Source organism: Amborella trichopoda, chromosome 3 (genome assembly GCF_054954075.1).
Source record: "Amborella trichopoda isolate Santa Cruz 75 chromosome 3, AtrichopodaSantaCruz75HAP2 v2.0, whole genome shotgun sequence".
NCBI classification, from domain to species: domain Eukaryota; kingdom Viridiplantae; phylum Streptophyta; class Magnoliopsida; order Amborellales; family Amborellaceae; genus Amborella; species Amborella trichopoda.
In genome coordinates, this window is record NC_142338.1 from 12123281 (window position 1) to 12142652 (window position 19372).

At 36.9% G+C, this 19372-nt stretch overlaps 1 protein-coding gene across 15 annotated transcripts in view; it reads right to left on the reverse strand.

Annotated features, from left to right (window-relative positions):
• Positions 1-19372, reverse strand: part of LOC18432599 (transducin family protein / WD-40 repeat family protein) — a 50374-nt gene continuing 31002 nt past the window's right edge. For 3 of the 15 annotated variants that reach the window (XM_088863446.1, XM_011624481.3, XM_088863455.1), the window contains 7 exons: positions 16582-16724; positions 16340-16487; positions 16144-16227; positions 14908-15023; positions 13183-13241; positions 447-537; positions 1-364 (listed from right to left, as the gene is read on the reverse strand). In XM_088863446.1, coding sequence (XP_088719572.1) covers positions 134-364; positions 447-537; positions 13183-13241; positions 14908-15023; positions 16144-16227; positions 16340-16487; positions 16582-16724 — 872 coding nt within the window. In that variant the 3' untranslated portion in view covers positions 1-133. Of the gene's footprint in view, positions 365-442; positions 556-1416; positions 1716-7863; positions 9007-13182; positions 13242-14907; positions 15024-16143; positions 16228-16339; positions 16488-16581; positions 16725-19372 lie in introns of those variants that run through there. The other 12 variants (XM_088863445.1, XM_088863442.1, XM_088863454.1 and 9 more) reach the window with 7 other exon arrangements.

The following is a 19372-nucleotide window of genomic DNA, read 5'->3' on the forward strand; positions in this document are numbered from 1 at the left end:
TGACCACAATTAAAACTTCATTGTTCCAGTACTCTTCACACCTTATAATCACAGGTTTGAAACAATTACAATTTTCAGGAGATATGAATGCGTTACAAACCAACATAAGTAATATTGAATTGTGAATAATGCTTCACAAGCGGAATTCTGAAATATCATAAACACGTGCAGTATTATCAAGTGAAACTGCGACAAGGGACTGCACATTATTAGAGACGGCCAGAGCCTGGATAGAGTCAGAATGCCCACTAAAAGTCCTAACACAATTACCAGATAGGCTATCCCAGATACGTACTTTTCCACCTACACAACCGGTTGCTATGTACTTAGTTGAACCTAACCATAACAAGCATGCCACACCTTCCTGAAAGAAAATCATTCCAATTTTAGGCATAAACAAGGGATAATGTGACAAAGAATTGAATGCAACAAGTAATGCAACATGCCTCGTGGTCGCAAGTGCAGCGTGGTAATGAGTGATGCAAATCCCAAATGACCAGCTTTTGATCCATAGCCCCTGTTGCAGCCCAAGGCGAGCTACAAGGTAGAAGAAAACTGATCGACAACATAATATAATACGGGAAAGAAACATACACGCCAATAAAATAGATAAAATTTACTGCAGACATTGCAGGAGTTCAAACATGGGCAGGGGCTCGATTGGTTAAGTTGTTGACACTCCAACAAAACACGCCAAGTTCAGATCCTACCACTAAATTACCCTAAAAATGCACGATCTACAATAAAGATCTATTCCGTTCAAATAATTGTAATTTCTGATAATAAGTTAGAACATTGTTTTGTTTGCAGGAAGAGGGGGGGGACAAAAAGCAAAAAACCCACAACCTTGCTGACCACAATTATCAAAATCTCTCAGCCCAGGTGGCAATTCCGCTTCAGAATCTCGATTCGGCGATTCCATCAACGAATCTACATGGAACCCACTTTTGTAAAAGTTCAGAATCTACATTCCACATTTATTGAATCTCGATTTGATTCTTTTAGAATCTAGATTTCATAGCATCAAATATCGCAATTCATAGGTGCACAAAACCATGATGCTAATAACATGAAATCTCACTTCCACCTTTACAGAACTTGATCCGACTTTTGGGAATCACATAAAGTAGACATCATGTTATATAAGTAGTATATTGTAAAATAAATTTAGGGAATCTTAAACTTGCTTCCTACTAGAGCTAAAACTTCCAGACTAATCCTAAAAGATAATTGGGAAAGAGCATTGGGTTGGATTCTATTCCCACACATTACAATATAGAGCATCACAAAGACAGAACCAACGTCTCATTTTCAAGTATATATAATTAAAAAAATATTAGTTTTCAAGTACAATAAGATAATAATGAATATATTTTGTAAACACAAACACGATGTCCTTAGTGCACTAGTGAAACATTTTGCTATTTCAAATTATTATTGTCTAATATATGACTGATGTTTACAAATCTATGGGTGTCTGTGAACTGTACTTAACATCATTCCTAAATTATGAGAACCCAAAATAAACATCTTGTTCTTAAATTCTGTTATTAGCAAATCAAGAATTTTTACCCCAGTGAGGCCATTTAATACATTGACTTCAATACTAGGGAAACCCTTGTTCAGGTCTTTAGGGCCGTTAAGGATCTTTGATGCAGGAAGGAAAGGTGGGAAATTAAATCCAACCTTTTCCCGAACCTTAAACAAGTAAAAATCTGCAATAATGGAGAAAAAGCATGGCCATAAATCAAGCTAAGAGGAGGAAAATTTTCTTCTTTCATAAAACAAAATTCATTATAATAACATAAGCTTCCCATAATATGACGTTCAACCCCTGTGAAACCCTAAAATTAACTTATGATCCAAATAAACAATTTAAGACTTTAAAATACCCCTAAACAGTATTATAAATTTTATAAATACCCATGTGAGAAGTAACCTAGGAATAGCATCCATGAGCAATGCACACAAATAGCAACCATCGAATACAAAAAATAAAAAATAAAAATAAATAAAGTAAAAAAGTAAAAAATTAAAAACTAAGTATTGGAGATATCCCGCACATTATTATTCCCAAAAAATAACCTTAACAAAACAATAAAACGTATACCCACATCCATGAAATTAAAAATTAAATTAAATTTTAACACCCAGTTCTTACCATTTTCCTTTAGTTGGAGAAAACCCGCCCTCACGTTTTGAAATGGGTAAATACGAATCTTCCTCTAAACATTAAGTCTCGCTCAAACCAAATATTGCGCATTAGCGTAGGGGCTTGATCTTGGGACCTATGGGTTATAGGCCTATTCAAAATATCCTCAACTAAGTTGAGAATTTTGGTGCACCCAACTATTGCAGTATGCCTTTTTGTAGCATAGAATCATTTAATTGGAAACAAGAACGGTCAACCCCATCATTGGTGAGAGAAAATAGCTCTTTATAGTCACTACCTCCTCGTTTACCTCTTCACCACCAATACCATAGTTGTTGGAAATGATTTTGAACCCGAATCATTTAAGAAATCGGATTCGCGCCGCAGCCGACTATAAGATTCATGGTTTTGGAATCGACGTCCGTACAAGAGGAATTGTTGGAAATAAGATTCATATTTTATATGGATCGAGAACCGACCAAAATGGAATCAAGATTCCTTACATAGATGGAATCGAGATTCTTAGCTCAGTAGAATCGAGATTCTTAGCTCTATGGAATCGCATTTCCGACCTATTTGGAATCAAGATTCCTTCATTTCTGGAATCGACATTTCTAGGCATTTCGAATCGACATTCGCACCAGTTTGGAATATAGATTCGACCTACATTGGAATCGAGATTCATAGCAGTTTGGATTCGAGTTTCAACACATCTGGCAAACGAGATTTATAAGCACCTTATAATCAAGCATCAAGTAGACACATGGTGATAGATTTAAAAATTAGAAAGAGACTACATATTGCATAAATTACAAATAACACACATGGATAGAGATTATAAAGATTTTGTCATTAAATGATAGCTGGAGATTACATGTTGCGTGTGATTAAAAAATAAAAGATACAATGCCTTCGGCTCAAGAAGGGGGGCCGGGGGAGGGGGAGTGGGTGGGGAGGCAGCCACAGTTTCTTCCTTTTCTCCACCCCTTCAGGCTGCAGTGAGAACTTCTGTGTGATGGCAGAAGATGCTGGAAACACTCTAGGGGCAGGTCTAGGTGAAAGCTGGCTCGGGAGACAATCGTCTCCACCGCAATTTCTAAAGAACTCAAATGTAAACTATGGGAGATAACAAATATTTGTACATAGGGAGACAATCATCTACAATCCAATTTCCAAATAACTCCAATCCAAAACCATAAATATTTGAACCAATCCAAAAGTCAGATTTGTGCACCTAAACTTAGAATTTGAGTCTACGGTATTGCAATTCTAAAAAAAATGAGATCGAGATTCTATGAGGGTAGAAGCAAGATTCGATGTTTCATTAACTTGTGGTTTCTTGCATCTAAGAACTGCAGTGCTTGATGTTCAGGAATTTGGATTTGAAAACAATTGAATCGAGTATCATTATATGTGGAATCTAGATTCAAGAAGTGAAGAATCAAGATTCAACAAATGTAGAATTCAGAATCAATGAATAATGGAAGAGAGATTCTTTAAGTGTTGGAATCGAGATTCCTAAAATAAGGAATAGAGATTCTTGACTTCACAGAAATGGATTTTGTGAAGATTTCTTGTTGGAATCGTGGAATCAGGGCTCCGAATCGGAATCGTGACCTTTGTTGAGAGATTCCAATAACTATGGTCATCACTATCGGAGTCATTACCATCGTCACGATGACCATCACCATCGTCTGCAATTTGTTCTTCGCATAGATGGGAATTCCAAGTTCTTCGTTTGTATCCAATGGTTCATCAAAAATAAGATTACAATCAAAGATAAGATCACCTTGTTCTTTATCAAAAATAAGATCACCACCAAAGACATGAGCGCTATTAAAGAGAAGATGTTCCACCAACGAATTTAATTTAAGACTGGATTGTTGTTCTTCTTCAAAATCATGCTCTCATCGATGCCATCGCACGTCAAACCCATCTATCTAACTCGACATGTCATTAGTGTTGGGTTTTGTGACCTTTAAAGGCCTAACGACCTTGTAAATATGATATTTTATAGTGGAATATACATTTCAGTGGGAGTGTGTGTGTTGACTGACCAAGGGTTGGGCGGTGTCCAAAACCCTTAACCCTAGGCATGTGGCACTACTGAAAAGGATTTTACAGTGGATCATCCCTTGTCGAGGTCGAAGAGCTACCCAAGAATGACGTTTATAGGCCAGGAGAACTATGTGGTCTCCTGTGTGCTGTGAGAGCAAAGTCCAAAACCTCAACAAACTTTTGCACGACGTGCACACATGACAGCCGCATTTGTGGGAAGTAGCCTTATGGAGGAATATCTGAACATGTGCATAGAGAGAGCCCCCTTTGCACTGTGGTGACAAGTGCTAGACTTGTTCTTAAAGTGGGAAATTGAAATCCACATTTCAGGATTATAGTCCCACTGTTTATTGTCCAATTTTGACAAGCCAATCATGAGCACCTGAAATAAGACTGTGGGTCATGAGTCTTTGTTGGGTTGGATAAGAAAATAGTAGTGGATCATGGTTTTGAGGACGAGTGGAAGGCCCTTGTTGCTAATTATAACCCATTGGTACCAGTCCACTCCTAACATATTTTATTTTGGTAGTAGAAATGTTTTTATAATTTTTAAATACTTTTCAAATTTTTAAAATATTATTTCTGCTGTAAAATACATTAAAAGGGCATCTCTAAAAATTTTAGAACTTGATAGCACATGTGGGGACCACGGATGTGTGTGCCACCCATGTGGGGCCTACATGACCTCCTAGGGTGGCACGCCACCTTATATTGAAAGGAGGGGGAGAGGGGGGCACGCCACTTTTTGTGGTCATAGGGGCTATGCCCAAAATTTCTTTAAAACAAACTATAGCTCCGCATCACTTTTTTAGGAAAAAGGGGGATGCCCCATTTCCTTAAAATTTAGTTCAAATTTTAAATTAGTTAAAGATGGGAAATCTCAATATGAAAATTAGATTTGGTTTCCTATTCTAGTGGGAGTTATTTAAAATTCAGATCTTCTTTGATTATTCGGAGATCTAGATAATGTTTAACTTTGATTGTATTTGAAATTTAAATAGTTGGATTTGGATCAAAATCTAAAGGGATAAAGTTCCTATCTTTCCACTCAAAATGGTGGTAGCTGATTTGTGGGATGGACGGCTTTGATTAAATCTCTCACTGCACATATTTTCTAGTTATTCTAAAGGTCAAATTGGAAATTGGATAAGGCATACTTAGACTAGAAACATGTTCCAAAGAGGAGATAGATATTGTTTCTTATCTAAACCTATTTGAACCCTCTCTCATTACAAGATCTTTATGCCTCCCATATCTAGATCTCTCTCTCACACCCCAAGTCCTCTCTCTCCCTCACGCCATATTTCTCTCTCTTTCTGAAATTTGATACCACGTGACCCCCTCTTTTTAACTTGGAGAGGACTACTCTCTCGCCTTCTCTCCCTTGTTTTATTTGAGTAGCATCCATTAAACAAAAGAGAGGAGGTGATACTATGTAAAACCTAGAGCAAAGGTTTGTTGTATTTTGAAGAAAGAAGAGAGAAGTCTAGCCTAGAGAGAGATCAACTCACAGAATCAGCCCTAATTTGTTCCCATAGGGTTTTTATAACCCCTACTTGATTTTGGGCTCTCTAAAAAACATAGAAAAAAAGTATTGCCCACAAAACTTCCCTATTTCAGAAAGTCCAGTAACACCTAAAGGAGAAAAAGTCTAACATCAATCAGGCTATGAAACCCTAAAATTAAGATCCAAAAATACAATTTAGTACACGAAAATACCCCCTAAACAATATTAAAAATATCAAAACTACCCAAGTAAATAGAAAACGTGAACAATGCTTGTGAATAGTATCCATGAACATTGCCCATGAATAGTACGCAGTGAACGGTAAAAAAAAAAGATAGAAACTAAGTGTCGGAGATTGACCCCACATTATTAATTCCTGAAAAATTAATCCTAATAAAAAATAAAATGTACACCCACACCATGAAATAATAAAAAAAAAGTACATAAATAAATTATGAACTACCCAACTTTTGATCTCTATCGATCTTGATTCCAATCCTAGGGGAACCATGGCTAATGGTATTCAATACATCAATTCCAAGTTCCAATATTAAGGGATTCTTGACAAAGTATATTCTTAAGTCCTTGAATCGTTTGCCCTATGAAACTCATTTCATGTTGTTTTTTGTGGCAGTCCCCAGGGGTTGGGCGCATGATTCCATAAAGGTAGAAATCTCAACTCCAAATGAGTTGAAACTTGATTCCAAAGAGTTATAAATTTCGATTCCAATTGGGTTGATGAACGATTCCAAAAAGGTAGGAATCTCAATTCCATTTGGGTTGGAGCGCGATTACCAAATAGTTGGAATCTCGATTCTTGCAATATGCATTAAACAGACTATAACAACATACCAATTATATCTCGATTATAGCAAATGTTAATCCGCAATAAGACAAACTATGCAATTGATTGCACTAACTCTTAATGTCATGTGATAACATCAAGGGAGTGTGTTGTGTCTCACTAGAGCACAATAACAACATACCATTAGACCATGTGATTACATCACAATATCCTAAAGTATATCTAATTAATACAAAAATAACCATTAGAGGTACATAAAAAGAACAATAAATAAAACAAGATAATGTCACAGTAATAAGAAATACTTCAGCTACCATAGATACTCATGTCATCAGCAAATGTCTTCTAGTATTTAGATAATGTGCTTGGCAACAATTATTCTACCCAGCCGAGAGACACAACACCAAATGGGAGCATCTCATCTATGCAGCCTCTAATTAGCATCTCATTTATGCAGCCTCTAATTAGCATCTCATTTATGCAGCTTTCTTTAGCTTCGCTAAATTAGCACCAACGTTTTTTGCAAAAGCAGTAAGTAGAATAGGACATCCAACAACTAAGAACATGTTATCAATAAATTCATCTATAAAGGAAAGTGGTTTATGCATCAGGGGATGCATAACTACATTTGCATCCTGCGAGGATTGTGCTCTCTCCATAAAGGGGCAAGACGAACAGTTTAAAAATTTCCTTCAAAACATTATCAATTTTTTTTTTTAAATGTAGTTATTTTTAGACATTCAGATCCCCATATTAGACATTATATACACCTAAAACGTTATGTCCACAATCCATCCCAAAAATGGATCATGAAGAGGGAATGCATATCTACAAATGAATTCTAGGATTCATAAAAACTGTATCCATTTCTAAACTTGAAATTCCTTGTACCATTTTCTACTTAATCATCATCATATCATAAAATAGTCAACAACAATTGCGATTAGTAAAACCATTCACAAATAAATGGTTTGAGTTCTCAATTCTGCCGTACTTTTTCATTAAGTAGTTATTAGCCCTGAACAAAAATTCACCCCCTGGCAGCGTAGGCAGCCTAGGGGATAATCCAAACTGAATGACACCTGGGCAGGGTCCATTATGATAATAGATACTAGAGCCCCCACCCAGGCGCCCTAAGGCCACCTAGGCAGCCCATGGAACACTTGGCTGTGGGCGGAAAGGGCATCAACAACTTGAAGAAACAGAAAAAATCAACAGGAAAACACCTAAAACATGCAATTTTGGAGAAACCCTAAGGCTTCCTCCCATCTAGGACTCGAGCCTTAGGCTTCCTTTTTTCCAAGACAGTCTTTTTGTTTTTTAAAATGAGGAATAGGTAAATGCCTCTCGAGCCCATCCACGCCCCTTCTTATAATATTATTTAATGTTCCAAGTACAAAGTGTCCAAACAAATAACATATTGACCCATATAGCCTAACTTAAAATTCGTAATGATAGTTTTACCCATATGAACAGTACTCATGAATAATACTGTGAAAAGTAACTATGAATAATAACTGGTGAATAGTAAATAAAAAAACCCTAGAATCCCTAAAAAACTTAAAAAATCTAAAAATAAATCCTACAACTAAAATTAAAACATACAACTTTTGAAATAAAAATAAAAACAATTTTGCACTGCATCATCTGGTTGGAGAAAATCTGTCCTCCAGTTTTGAAGTGTGCGAAGATGAATTCAACATCAAAACCACCTTCTTCAATCTTCTCCTTCTTTGCTGGCTCAAATATTATTCGTGGTAAAAAGAATTCCTCAAGACAAATCCTGATATATCTATTGAGGAATCGATGCAAATTTATCAAATTTGACTATTCTTGAACACCCATTAAAAATCATGTAAGATACTCCAAACTCAATTTTCTGGTCTTTAGAGGCTCTCTCGACATTTATTTCATTACTCTCTGAATCTAGTGCCACAATTTAAAATTCTAAGTCGACCATGCTTCCACTGCCCTACTCTGATTCCAATGCCCTAAATCTCCTAAATGTTTTACCTCTTTGATATCCTTATAATCTTCATCTTTTTCTTCGTCAAAGATTGATTCACCCACTAAAAAATTTCTTTAACATAGATTGGATCCCCTAAACGATCTTCTTGTTCATCAGAGTATGTATCAAAGATTGGGGGTGAACCGCAATCTACAACTTGCTGATTTTCGATGCAATCTGTGTCAAAATCAAGAATCTCATCCTTCAAATTGAAAACCCTAGAGTGATGCACCCCACGTCTAGGTCTCCAGTTGCTATCCTCATCACTCAACTCTAGACGAGGATCATGAAATGAAAAGGCTTGTACTCGACATACTCTTAAGGTGAAAGATCCTGCACATTATTGAGGCTTGCAAATTGTTGCATCAGTTGTTGAGCTTACCTTTCAAGTTCCTCAATTCTATCATCACTCTAGGATCACAAAGTGGGTCCACAAAGATCCCCCTTCTACGTCCCCTTCTTACTGCAATGGTTCGCTGAAATCACAAATTCTAAGCAAATAATCAACAAAAATTCGCTGAAAACAATAAGATCTAGGCTGATTTGGCAAAACTTTGTCCAAAATTTGTACACCTAAGACCGACTGTAATTTACCAGATTGATCGAGGGCACCAAAAATTGACGCTACAATATTGTCCATACAGTGCTACGATAACTTCCATACACTGTTACAATAACTTCCGTACACTGCTACAATACTTTATGTGCATATCGCGGGCTCTAATATCAATTTGATGTAGAGAACTTGAAAAAACAGTAGAAATCAACAAAAAAATCTTGACACATCAATTTTGGAGAAACCCTGAGGCTTCCTCCCACCCAGGGCAGCTCAAGCCTTGGGCTTCTTCTTTTCCAAAAAGTCTTTTTTTTTTAAACGAGGAATAGGTGAATGCCTCTCCAGCCCATCCAGTCCCCTTTTATAATATTATTTTAATCTTCCAAGTATAAAACGTACCTAAACAAATAATACATTGACCCGTATATCCTAACTTAAACTTAAAACTCGTAATGACAGTTTTACCCTATGAACAATATCCATGAACAGTACCCATAAGCAGTACTCATGAATAGTACCCGTGAACAGGAAATGTGAATAATAACAAGTGAATAGTAAATAAAAATATAAAAAAGCCCTAGCATCCTTAGAAAACATGGAAAACCCTAAAAATAAATCCTAACATAAAATTAAAACATCCATATTTTGAAATTAAACAAAAATTAAAAATAAGAATAATTTTTCCCAGCAGCCCCGCATCATGCTTCTCTTTAAAAAAAAATGTTCGGTACTAACAGTATTTCAACTTGATCTTGTAAGGAAAAAACCAAGAACATGTTCGGTGCTGAGAGTATAAAACTAGATTCTGTAAAAGTAAAAGAAAAAAAGGATTTTGTTTAGCACTGAGAGCCTCGAACAGGACACTAAGACAAGACAATGTTCGGTACTCACAGTGCCAAAAATCATTTTTCAATTGTGGAGCGACAATGTTAGTTCAGTACTTAGAGCATCCAACTTAAGGGCATTTTGAGAAACAGGAAATAAGTTGAAAAAATAAGGGACATCTTGTAAAATACAAAAAATTTAGGGAAGTTCTTAAATGTACCTAAATAAGAGATATTTACATTAATATCCCTAATACTCGATGTGGCATGTAACTTTTTTGAATACATAGGTCGATGCAGTTTTCTTTTCTTTTCTTTTTGGTGATTTCTAGGATGGGTTAAATTACTTATTCAATACTTGAGTTGAGTATTGAGTTGTTGCATGTTAGAGAACATACTTGACTTTTTGTAAATTACCAGCAGTAAACACCTAAATTATTGCATCAATACATTAGTTATGTACTTCAAAAATTTACTGCCCCTTATCAATTGGTTTGTTGCCCTTTTTCCAAAATTTGGGTAATTGGATTTTCTTTTTTTTTTTTTTTTTTTTTTTTGCAAATTTGTAGTCAAATACCAGAATATGATTTGTTGCATCTAGACTAATGCTAAGTGTATTGAAGATTGGTTCAAATAGGCAAGTTGATTAGGGTTGGGAACATGGATTTTGCTCCAATCTGAATGAAAAGAATAGGGTGGCATGTAAGTACTGTAAAAAGGGGCTCATGAATCGGTTGAAGAAACATTTGGTCGCCATTAGAGGGGATGCAGCCCCATACACTCAAGTGCCGGGGGATGTTGGATAGAGATGTTGGATCATTTAGAGGGGCACCAGGAGAAGAAAGAACAGGCAAGGAAAAAATATGAAGATGTCACAAGATCTATAGATATTTTTGGAGGAGAAGAAGCTGATGAATATGCTAAGAAAAGGGGCTTTATTTCTTCCCCAATGTCATTTGGGCATAAGAGGCCACAAAGAAAGGGGTCCACGAATTCTCACCCCCCCACTGGATCCTGAGGTGATGGTTAAGGAAGGGGGTAGACTACCATTTAGAATCACTTTCAGGACTATAGACATTCAATACTGCTAGCTTAAAGAGCTTCCAAGCTACATTGGTAGCAGTAGGGCAGGGGCAGTTTTGGCCAAGATATAAGGTCTTATACCTCATGAGCCACAAGGATACATAGAGCAAGAGTGAGGTCATGTTAACGACGGATACCTAAACCAATAAGAGGATTATAAGCGTTATAAACTAAATAGCGAATTTTACTGTGGGGACCATTTGTTGAAGTCCATTAACGCATCTAACAAATTTCATTATATGAACTTCATTTTTGAGTTCATACATAAGTGTATTGAGGAGGTGGGGGAGGCATATGTAATATAGGTAGTTAATGACATGGCTAAGGTCCACCATAATGGTTGCTAGAATGTTCGAGGTGAAGAGGCCAAGCATTTTATAGACACCGTGTGTGGCACATTGCATTAACCTAGAGGCAATAACCAAGATGGAAGTGCTGGAGAGGATACAAAAGAAACTGCAGTTTTTCATATCTTTTACAAATTTCAGGAGCATGTTTTCCTCTTCATATTGGAAAAGGCAGGTGGCATTGTTCTCAAACCCTGATTTTGGAATGATGTTAGCTACTGCATCCACCTTATTTAGCCACTTGGAAAAGTTTTGTGCCTTATGCATAGTGAAAGGGAACAACCAAAGAGACATATTTACAAGGCAATGGAGGTTGAAAAGAAGAAATCAAGAGGAATGTGGAGAATGAAGAAAGTACATACACCCTTATTTTGAAATTTGTAGAAGATAAATAGAATTCACAGCTGGAGAGGCCTGTACACATAGCAGGGGGTACTATCTCAACCCTAGTTGTAGCTATGCTGATCCTGAGATACAATCGATGGGTTGTTTCATGCAAGCAATCAACCAGTGCAATGGAAAACCCAACCCTGGTGTGGATGTCCAAGACCAAGTATCAATAAATGTTCAAGTTCTAAGTTCTCACTTGACTTCTGAATATATTCAATGATACAGTCTCTATTTATTTTTAATGCATTATAGCTTCAAGGTAGGCAAAGCGCACTTGCAGAAGATGGCTTAACAAATTTTGAACTTGACTTTTGCATCATCAAGTTCTTAGTGCAACTTCACATTTGAGATTGTAAATTCCTAACTGACTCTCACTCATTACCATTTCACCATTTGCCCTCATCTCCTACGGTCCTAACTTGTATTATATTATTTTTAAGTTGTAAATATCTAGTATTACATTCATGCAGTATCCGATGAATACATACAAAGAAGTGAAATAGGATCGATTAGAAGAAACTAAACAACCCTGTCTTCATTTACTATAATCAGAAATTGAACGAGCAGCATTTGGAACAAAATGAAATCAACCCAATTGTTGTGAAAGATACAGATGAAGCAAATGAATGGTTGGTCGACGGTGATGGGGATGAACTAGTATTCATAAGAGAGTGCGTGACATGAAGCCAAGGTCATGAGGCATCTGGAACCGCATCAAGCACTGTGAATGGTAACTAGATCTCAACCTCAAAAAAGGAAAGGCTGATGAGAGTAAGAGAGGAGGAGGAAGAGGCAAACTCAGAGGAGACTAGGGAAGAAAAGGACGATGAAGATTAGGGTGATAACTCTTATGAAGATTGCTAAGCATCACTCCCAAATTCAGGTGATGGTTGTAGAGATGGATTTGTCAATTGCTAGTGCTGATGAAACTCAACTTCAAATTTGAATTAATCATATTTGTTATCTTGTTATGAGTTTTTTTGTTTAATGTCCTATTGAGTTGTGACTTTTCATGAGTTGACAATGGTCGTAGAGATGGATTTGTCAATTGCTAGTGATGATGAAACTCAACTACAAATTTGAATTAATCATATTTGTTGTCTTGTCATGAGTTTTTTTGTTTAATGTCCTATTGAGTTGTGACTTTTCATGAGTTGTGAGTTGAGATTTGTTACAATGCGAAGCCCTGCAATTCTCCATGTTTCCACGCTTTTCCCTCCCCAAAAGGGGAAAGCATCGGTAGCTGAGAGAACAGGGTGTTTTCTCCTATTTCTCAATTGCCAAATAGGTACTAAGAGACTCTGAATATCCTACTGTATCACCACAAGTATATTAAAACAACAACAGAGACGAAGGGATTCACCACTTATAGGCTATAGTATACATTATCATTATACGAATATCTGGCAAGGTTTAAAGTCAAAGAAGGTGTATGTTGGATGGTAAGTATACCTTTGTGAAAGTCCTATACACTCAATGGATCCAGAATGAGCAACTAGAGAACTGACCACCTGCAAAGAAAGAGCAATTTCCATCAGTTTATGAACAACGCCACGTGAATCAATGTTATGTTATATAAAAGCATGCTATATTGTCATATTGGACGTATTAAAAGTAGTATAAGACTATTTGCATGTTTAATTTTAGGCAACAACTGCAATGCATTAATAGGTTGAGTAGGTCAACCACAAAGGTAAACATGAATTGTTTACCATATTTTTCCTCTCACCAACCCCCTCTATTGAGAAATAAAAAATAATAAAATTACAACCAAAAAAAGCAACCAAAAATACAGATGAAATTCCCATTGCAAGGCACTAGAAAGACAAATACATAAGTAAATAAAAGCAAAAAGAAAAAAAGAAACTATTAATATAGGACATTCCTTTGGCATTCCCGATAACAACCTACAATATTGTATATAGAAACAATTAACCACTTTCATTGTTTTGCTTCCATCTGCAATCCACTAATAAACTATCCAGCTCAAACCTCTTCTTTGGATAGATTTACAGTGGAATTCGAAAAGAGGACATTATTGCAGTTGTGAACACTCCAATCAAGCTAGGCGCCCAAATTCCAAGCAAACTTAAATATTTTCTATCCTATTTCATGAAACAAACATTTGAAAGAGAATAAACCCCACTCAAAGTTTCTCAGTACTAATCCATAGTTCGCTTTGAACATTCCCGAGACTACTCATTACATATCCATAATTCCCTTTTAGCATACCCGACAAAATGCGATGAAGATGGGGTAAACTTTGTTTTCTAAATGGAAAGTGATGTCAGAATGCCCAGTCAAGCCCTAATTGGTTTTCTGGAAGCCTGGAGTCAACGATCCAAATCCCCAAGTCTCTGAAAAAAGAACAAAGTAGGGTCCCTGACCCAGTAAGAATCAGCCGAGTGTAAAGGCTTATAAACCAAATCTGGCACCTTGACGGGTCCAAGCAACATGGATGAGTGCAAGCCCAAGTCACTAAGTACTAATCCATAGTTTTCTTTGAACATTCCCGACACTACTCATTACATATCAATAATTCCCTTTTAGCATACCCGACAAATTGCAATGAAGATGAGCTAAACTTTGTTCTCTAAATGGAAAGTGATGTCAGAATGCCCAGTCAAGCCCTAATTGGTTTTCTGGACGCCTGGAGTCAAACGATCCAAATCCCCGAGTCTCTGACAAAGAACAAAGTAGGGTCCCTGACCCAGTAAGAATCAGCCGAGTCTAAAGGCTTATAAACCAAATCCCGCACCTTGACAGGTCCAAGCAACATGGACAAGTGCAATCCCAAGTCACTGAGTTTCGAACCACTGGTAGAAAGGGACAAGGACATATCACAAACGATGAGGAGCTTTATCAGAAAGCTTTACTGCATGTTCTCACTTATCTGCTTTCATAGATTGCTATGATGAGATGATGACAAGATATATGTAGAATTTCTGAGTTTTAGTGAATCAATTTATCCCCTTGACAAAGTGAATTAGACAATTAAAGTCAAACTCACTTCAGATAAGAAATATATGATTCTTGTACGAAGAGAAAATATGAGAAGAGAGAGTCACAGGTCAATCTTGGCATCCATCTACTTTAATATGATCAGGAGGTGCGTTAAGTTCATTAAGATAACATACATGGTTTAAGGTATCAAACAGAAAGAAAGAGAGATCAAACCTTCCCAGTTTTAATATTGACTACATGAACTGAACAATCCTTGGAACCAGTGAAAGCAAGAGATGAATCTGAGCTAATTGTTAAGCAGGTCAGTCCCTCTGTATGATATGGATGGCCTACACAGAGAAAAATGAATGAGAAGACGAAAGGCAACAAGCAGCCTCAAATCTGAATATGACAGTCCTACTATTGAAGGGTTGTTTCTCCATATAAGCTACACAGCCAACAGCAACACAAGTTACTGACAAAATTCATAAAAGTGGAGCAGCTCATGACTATAATGATAATATCAAACTAAAAACAGTTTTATTCATGAATTTCAAAACAAAACAAAAAAAGTTTTACTCATGAAATGAAGTGAATAAAAAAGTATCCCTGGGGTGCAAACACAAACAAGGAAACATTTAAGATTGCTTAGAAGAAGGCATCCCCAAATTGGCCATGAAATAGGGTGAGGGTCTGATCATCCCCATGCAACCCAAAGTATTGGTTGTGCAAGGGAATGAGTGGATCATGGAAAAACTGCCTTTAGTTTTATTGGTTCATCTAAATTGAGAAAGGAAGATCTCTCAAGGTTGATAATATCATCATATTCTCCTGTTTAACTTGTTTGAAGGTTATGCACAGCAAATGCCACACAACATATTTTAAATCGAAAATTATGGAAATATCCATAAGAGTTCACCATTTAACAATTTGCATTTTTGGAACAATTCCAACACAAGACCATGTGTTATTTCATGGATATATTGAAATTGACTCAAAAGATATGGGTGAAGTGTTAATTGTTAATCTCTTATGGGTAATTTGATAATTTTCCCTATTTTGACTCGGAAACTAAGTAGAACATGAAAACACAAGTAAATAGGCACAAGCACAGACATGAAGATATCTACACATACGTATGTAAAGCAATCAAAAAGACCTCAACTTCTCATATTACTGCAAATTTCAGAAAGAATCATCATAACTCAATAGCCTTGGCTCAACCAGGTGTGACTCCAGAGTGCAGCCAATGTCTTTAAATGATGCTTCCTTTTTAACACGCATGAGAACAGCATGAAATAATTACCCAAAAAAAAAAAACAGCATGAAACCCCTATGGAAAAGCCTCAAACTTCAAATTTCCAATTACTTGGGACTTCCAACCAGACAAAATATGCATGGCCATGTGCATGTGCACTAGGCGAAAAATATTGCAGCAGTAAATAATCAAAAAAGAAACCACAGTGTTACCTTCAATAACGTGAACCTTCTCCCCTGTTTTTGGATTCCATATCCTCAGTGATGCATCATCGGATCCAGTACAAATTGTTTTACCTACAGCAGTCTCAAGTAATCAGTGATATGGAGGACTTCTTACAGCCAGTTCAGTAATATCTATTGATAGATAACCGCATTCCCAAGTCAAAAAATGCATTCTATACAGTACCATCAGGCGTAAAATCACCACAGGTAACAGGGCCACCATGACCACTGAACATATTGAGTAAGGCATGTTTGTCAGCATTCCACATCCAGACATTTGATTCATCAGAACCTGCCAAGATCACATGTCCTTTCGGATGCCATTTGATCCACTGAACAGTTCAATAAAAATGAGTAACTGCCTCACAAAAAATGAATCTAGGACGCCCAATATTATATAACATTGCAGGTTTTACAAGATTTTACCTCAATGCTCTCACCAGCATCTAGGACGCACTTCAAACTGTAAGAAGAAACATCCCACACTTGAACAATCCCATCAAAGCTTCCAGAAGCAAGCAATTCCCCATCAACACTAAAGGCCAAAGTCGACACCGACTCTTTGTGGCCTGATAAATGTTAACAAAATGAAGCACGTGAGACAAATAAAAAGACAAACAGAAATTAGCAAACTCCCCAAAATACAATATAAAATAGTAAACAACCAAACTCACATTCCAATCATAAGCCATGTGTCAATTTAAACGAGGCGAAGAAAATAAAATCCCCCAGTGTAATGTGTCTGAATTGTGTTTTATGCCTGTATCCTCCAAATAGAGGCCAATTCTAACATAAATGATGCAATCTAAATCAAAATGACATGAATGTCCTAACACGCCACTTTGACTTGTAAAACCATATAAAGCCAACACGCAACTAGAGCTCAAAACCATAGAGCCTGAAAATTTTGATGTGCGCTGATTCCACAATTTCTTTTTAGTTAGAAACTTAGAAGGTTAGGAATATTGAATACCCACAAAAAAATTTAAGTGCTCCCCTAGGTCCAGTTTCGTAGATTATATGAATGGTGACATTCTCCTTTTACAGCTCTCTGTGTTGTACATTGATTCATAATATCTGTCCATATATTTTTTATGTGTATTCCCATGATTGAATAGTTGATGCCAATGTTCCAAAAGGAAGCAGCGGCCACCTAGGAAGGCGCATATTTGTTTTTTTTTGGGGGGCGGGGGAGGGGAGGCACCTGTGTGTGTGAGGACTCCCATTAAACACTTGCAAGTCATCTTTGTTTCGATTATCTCATATGCAGAGTGAGAAAGAAAGCATATGCGTCCACGTATGAGAGAAAGAGGTCTTGCATCAAGCACTTGGAGGATATGCTCTTTTTCACCTTCTTATATGTAGAGAGACAGGGTGATGAGAGAATGAGTCTGTGAGAGAGAGAGAGGGGCCTCGCATGGAACACTTGGAAGTCATCTTCTTCTTTTTCTTCTTCTTATAGGTAGAGAAAGAGTATATGGGTCCATGTGAGCTCTGTGTTTGTGTGTGTGTGTGTGTGTGAGAGAGAGAGAGAGAGAGAGAGCGGCCTTGTATTGAACACCTGGAGGCCATATTCTTTTTCTTCTTCTTCTCATATGTACAGAGAGAGCACATGGACCCGTGAGCAAGAGAAACAAGGGCATTAACCATTTTTATAGGCCTTAACAAATTTTTTTTCAAGGGGCTTTTTTTCAAGGGTGTGGCATTAGGCCTGCATCTTGGCCCGCTGAGGAGGGCACCTACGAACATGTCCACGTAGGTTGGAACAACATTATTCCTCTTTTTAACATGACTGCACCAAGCTGCCGAATTTTTGAACATTAGTTGATGCTAGTCTGACTTCTAATGTATGTTATAGGCCTTATGGCTTACTGATATGGATTGAAACTAGTTTGATACCTTGGACTGTAGAGGACAGAACATTGGCAGCTACCCATGACAACCTCACACATGATGGAATGCTCGTAGTGATCCAACGAAGCAAAAGCAAGTCCCTAGCCATGTGACACTAAGCGCCCAATTGTGTAACATGTTTGACACAGGAAAACTACCTTTAGGGCATATGATAAACTGCTTTTTAAGTAACTCTTAATAACATACTAGGAACAGATAGTCTCTACCACTAGGATCTTACATTGTTTATACAGCCTTAGGACTATGGGTCAAGTGTCACAAGAAATGCGTAAAGAATTTTTTTTAAGCACAAAGTATCATGATGACAGTGCACTTGTCATGAGTTGGTGATGAATCCGCAAGTAAGCAATACCCAAACCTAACTCAAATGCCTAAATACACTACTCATTCACTGTCACGCCCCAAGAATTTACAATACTGATATTCCTAAGATGTGACAGTCAAAACATATATACGTCTCTTGATAGGACAAATTTACAGTGGCGAATTCTTACAAAGTAACAAAAGAAAGTTTAAGCACAACTACAATATCTTCCAAAGTAGATCCTGACGAGCACTCAAAATGAAACCACAGTTATCCTGAAAAAATGTTTACCATAGTTTGATGAGTTTGGCTACTCAGTAAGTGACCATCATAATCCTAAAAATAATCGTGATTGAAAGATATCAATATTTTCAAAAAGGAGATCTATTAACAGAAATGCATTAACAGTTTCACTTTCAAAAATGCATAATTAAGTATAATCCGAATAATTAAAATGCATATAACATTTTAACGGCGGCGCATAATTTAAAGGATTTCACAAATTACCCTACTGGCGTCCCAAGTAGGTCACTTATATACCGCATCAGCGTCCTGAAGGGTCCCCTTAATCCCTATCGGCGTCCCAGATAGGTCCACTTAATCCCTGCAGGTCCACTTATACCTCACCGACGTACCGGATGAGTCCATTTAATCCCTACTGACGTACCTGATAGATCCACTTATACCTCACAGGCGAACCGGATGAGTCCACTTGCATACATAAAGTATTTCTAAATCTCTTTAAACATCGAAAGCAGCAAATATCATGTACTCAACATATCACTGAAATTATTAATATGAATTTCACTGAAACCATTAATAACAGTCACTTTCAATAACATTTCAAAAATAACCAATCAAATATTTTGGGCTCAAATTTAGAAAGGTAGCAGTTCGTAAAGACATTCTAGCATAATTGCCAATCTAATATGTATAGAAAAACTCTTATAGAAATTCAAGAATACGGAATTATCACAATTTATGGAATGTTAATTCGCA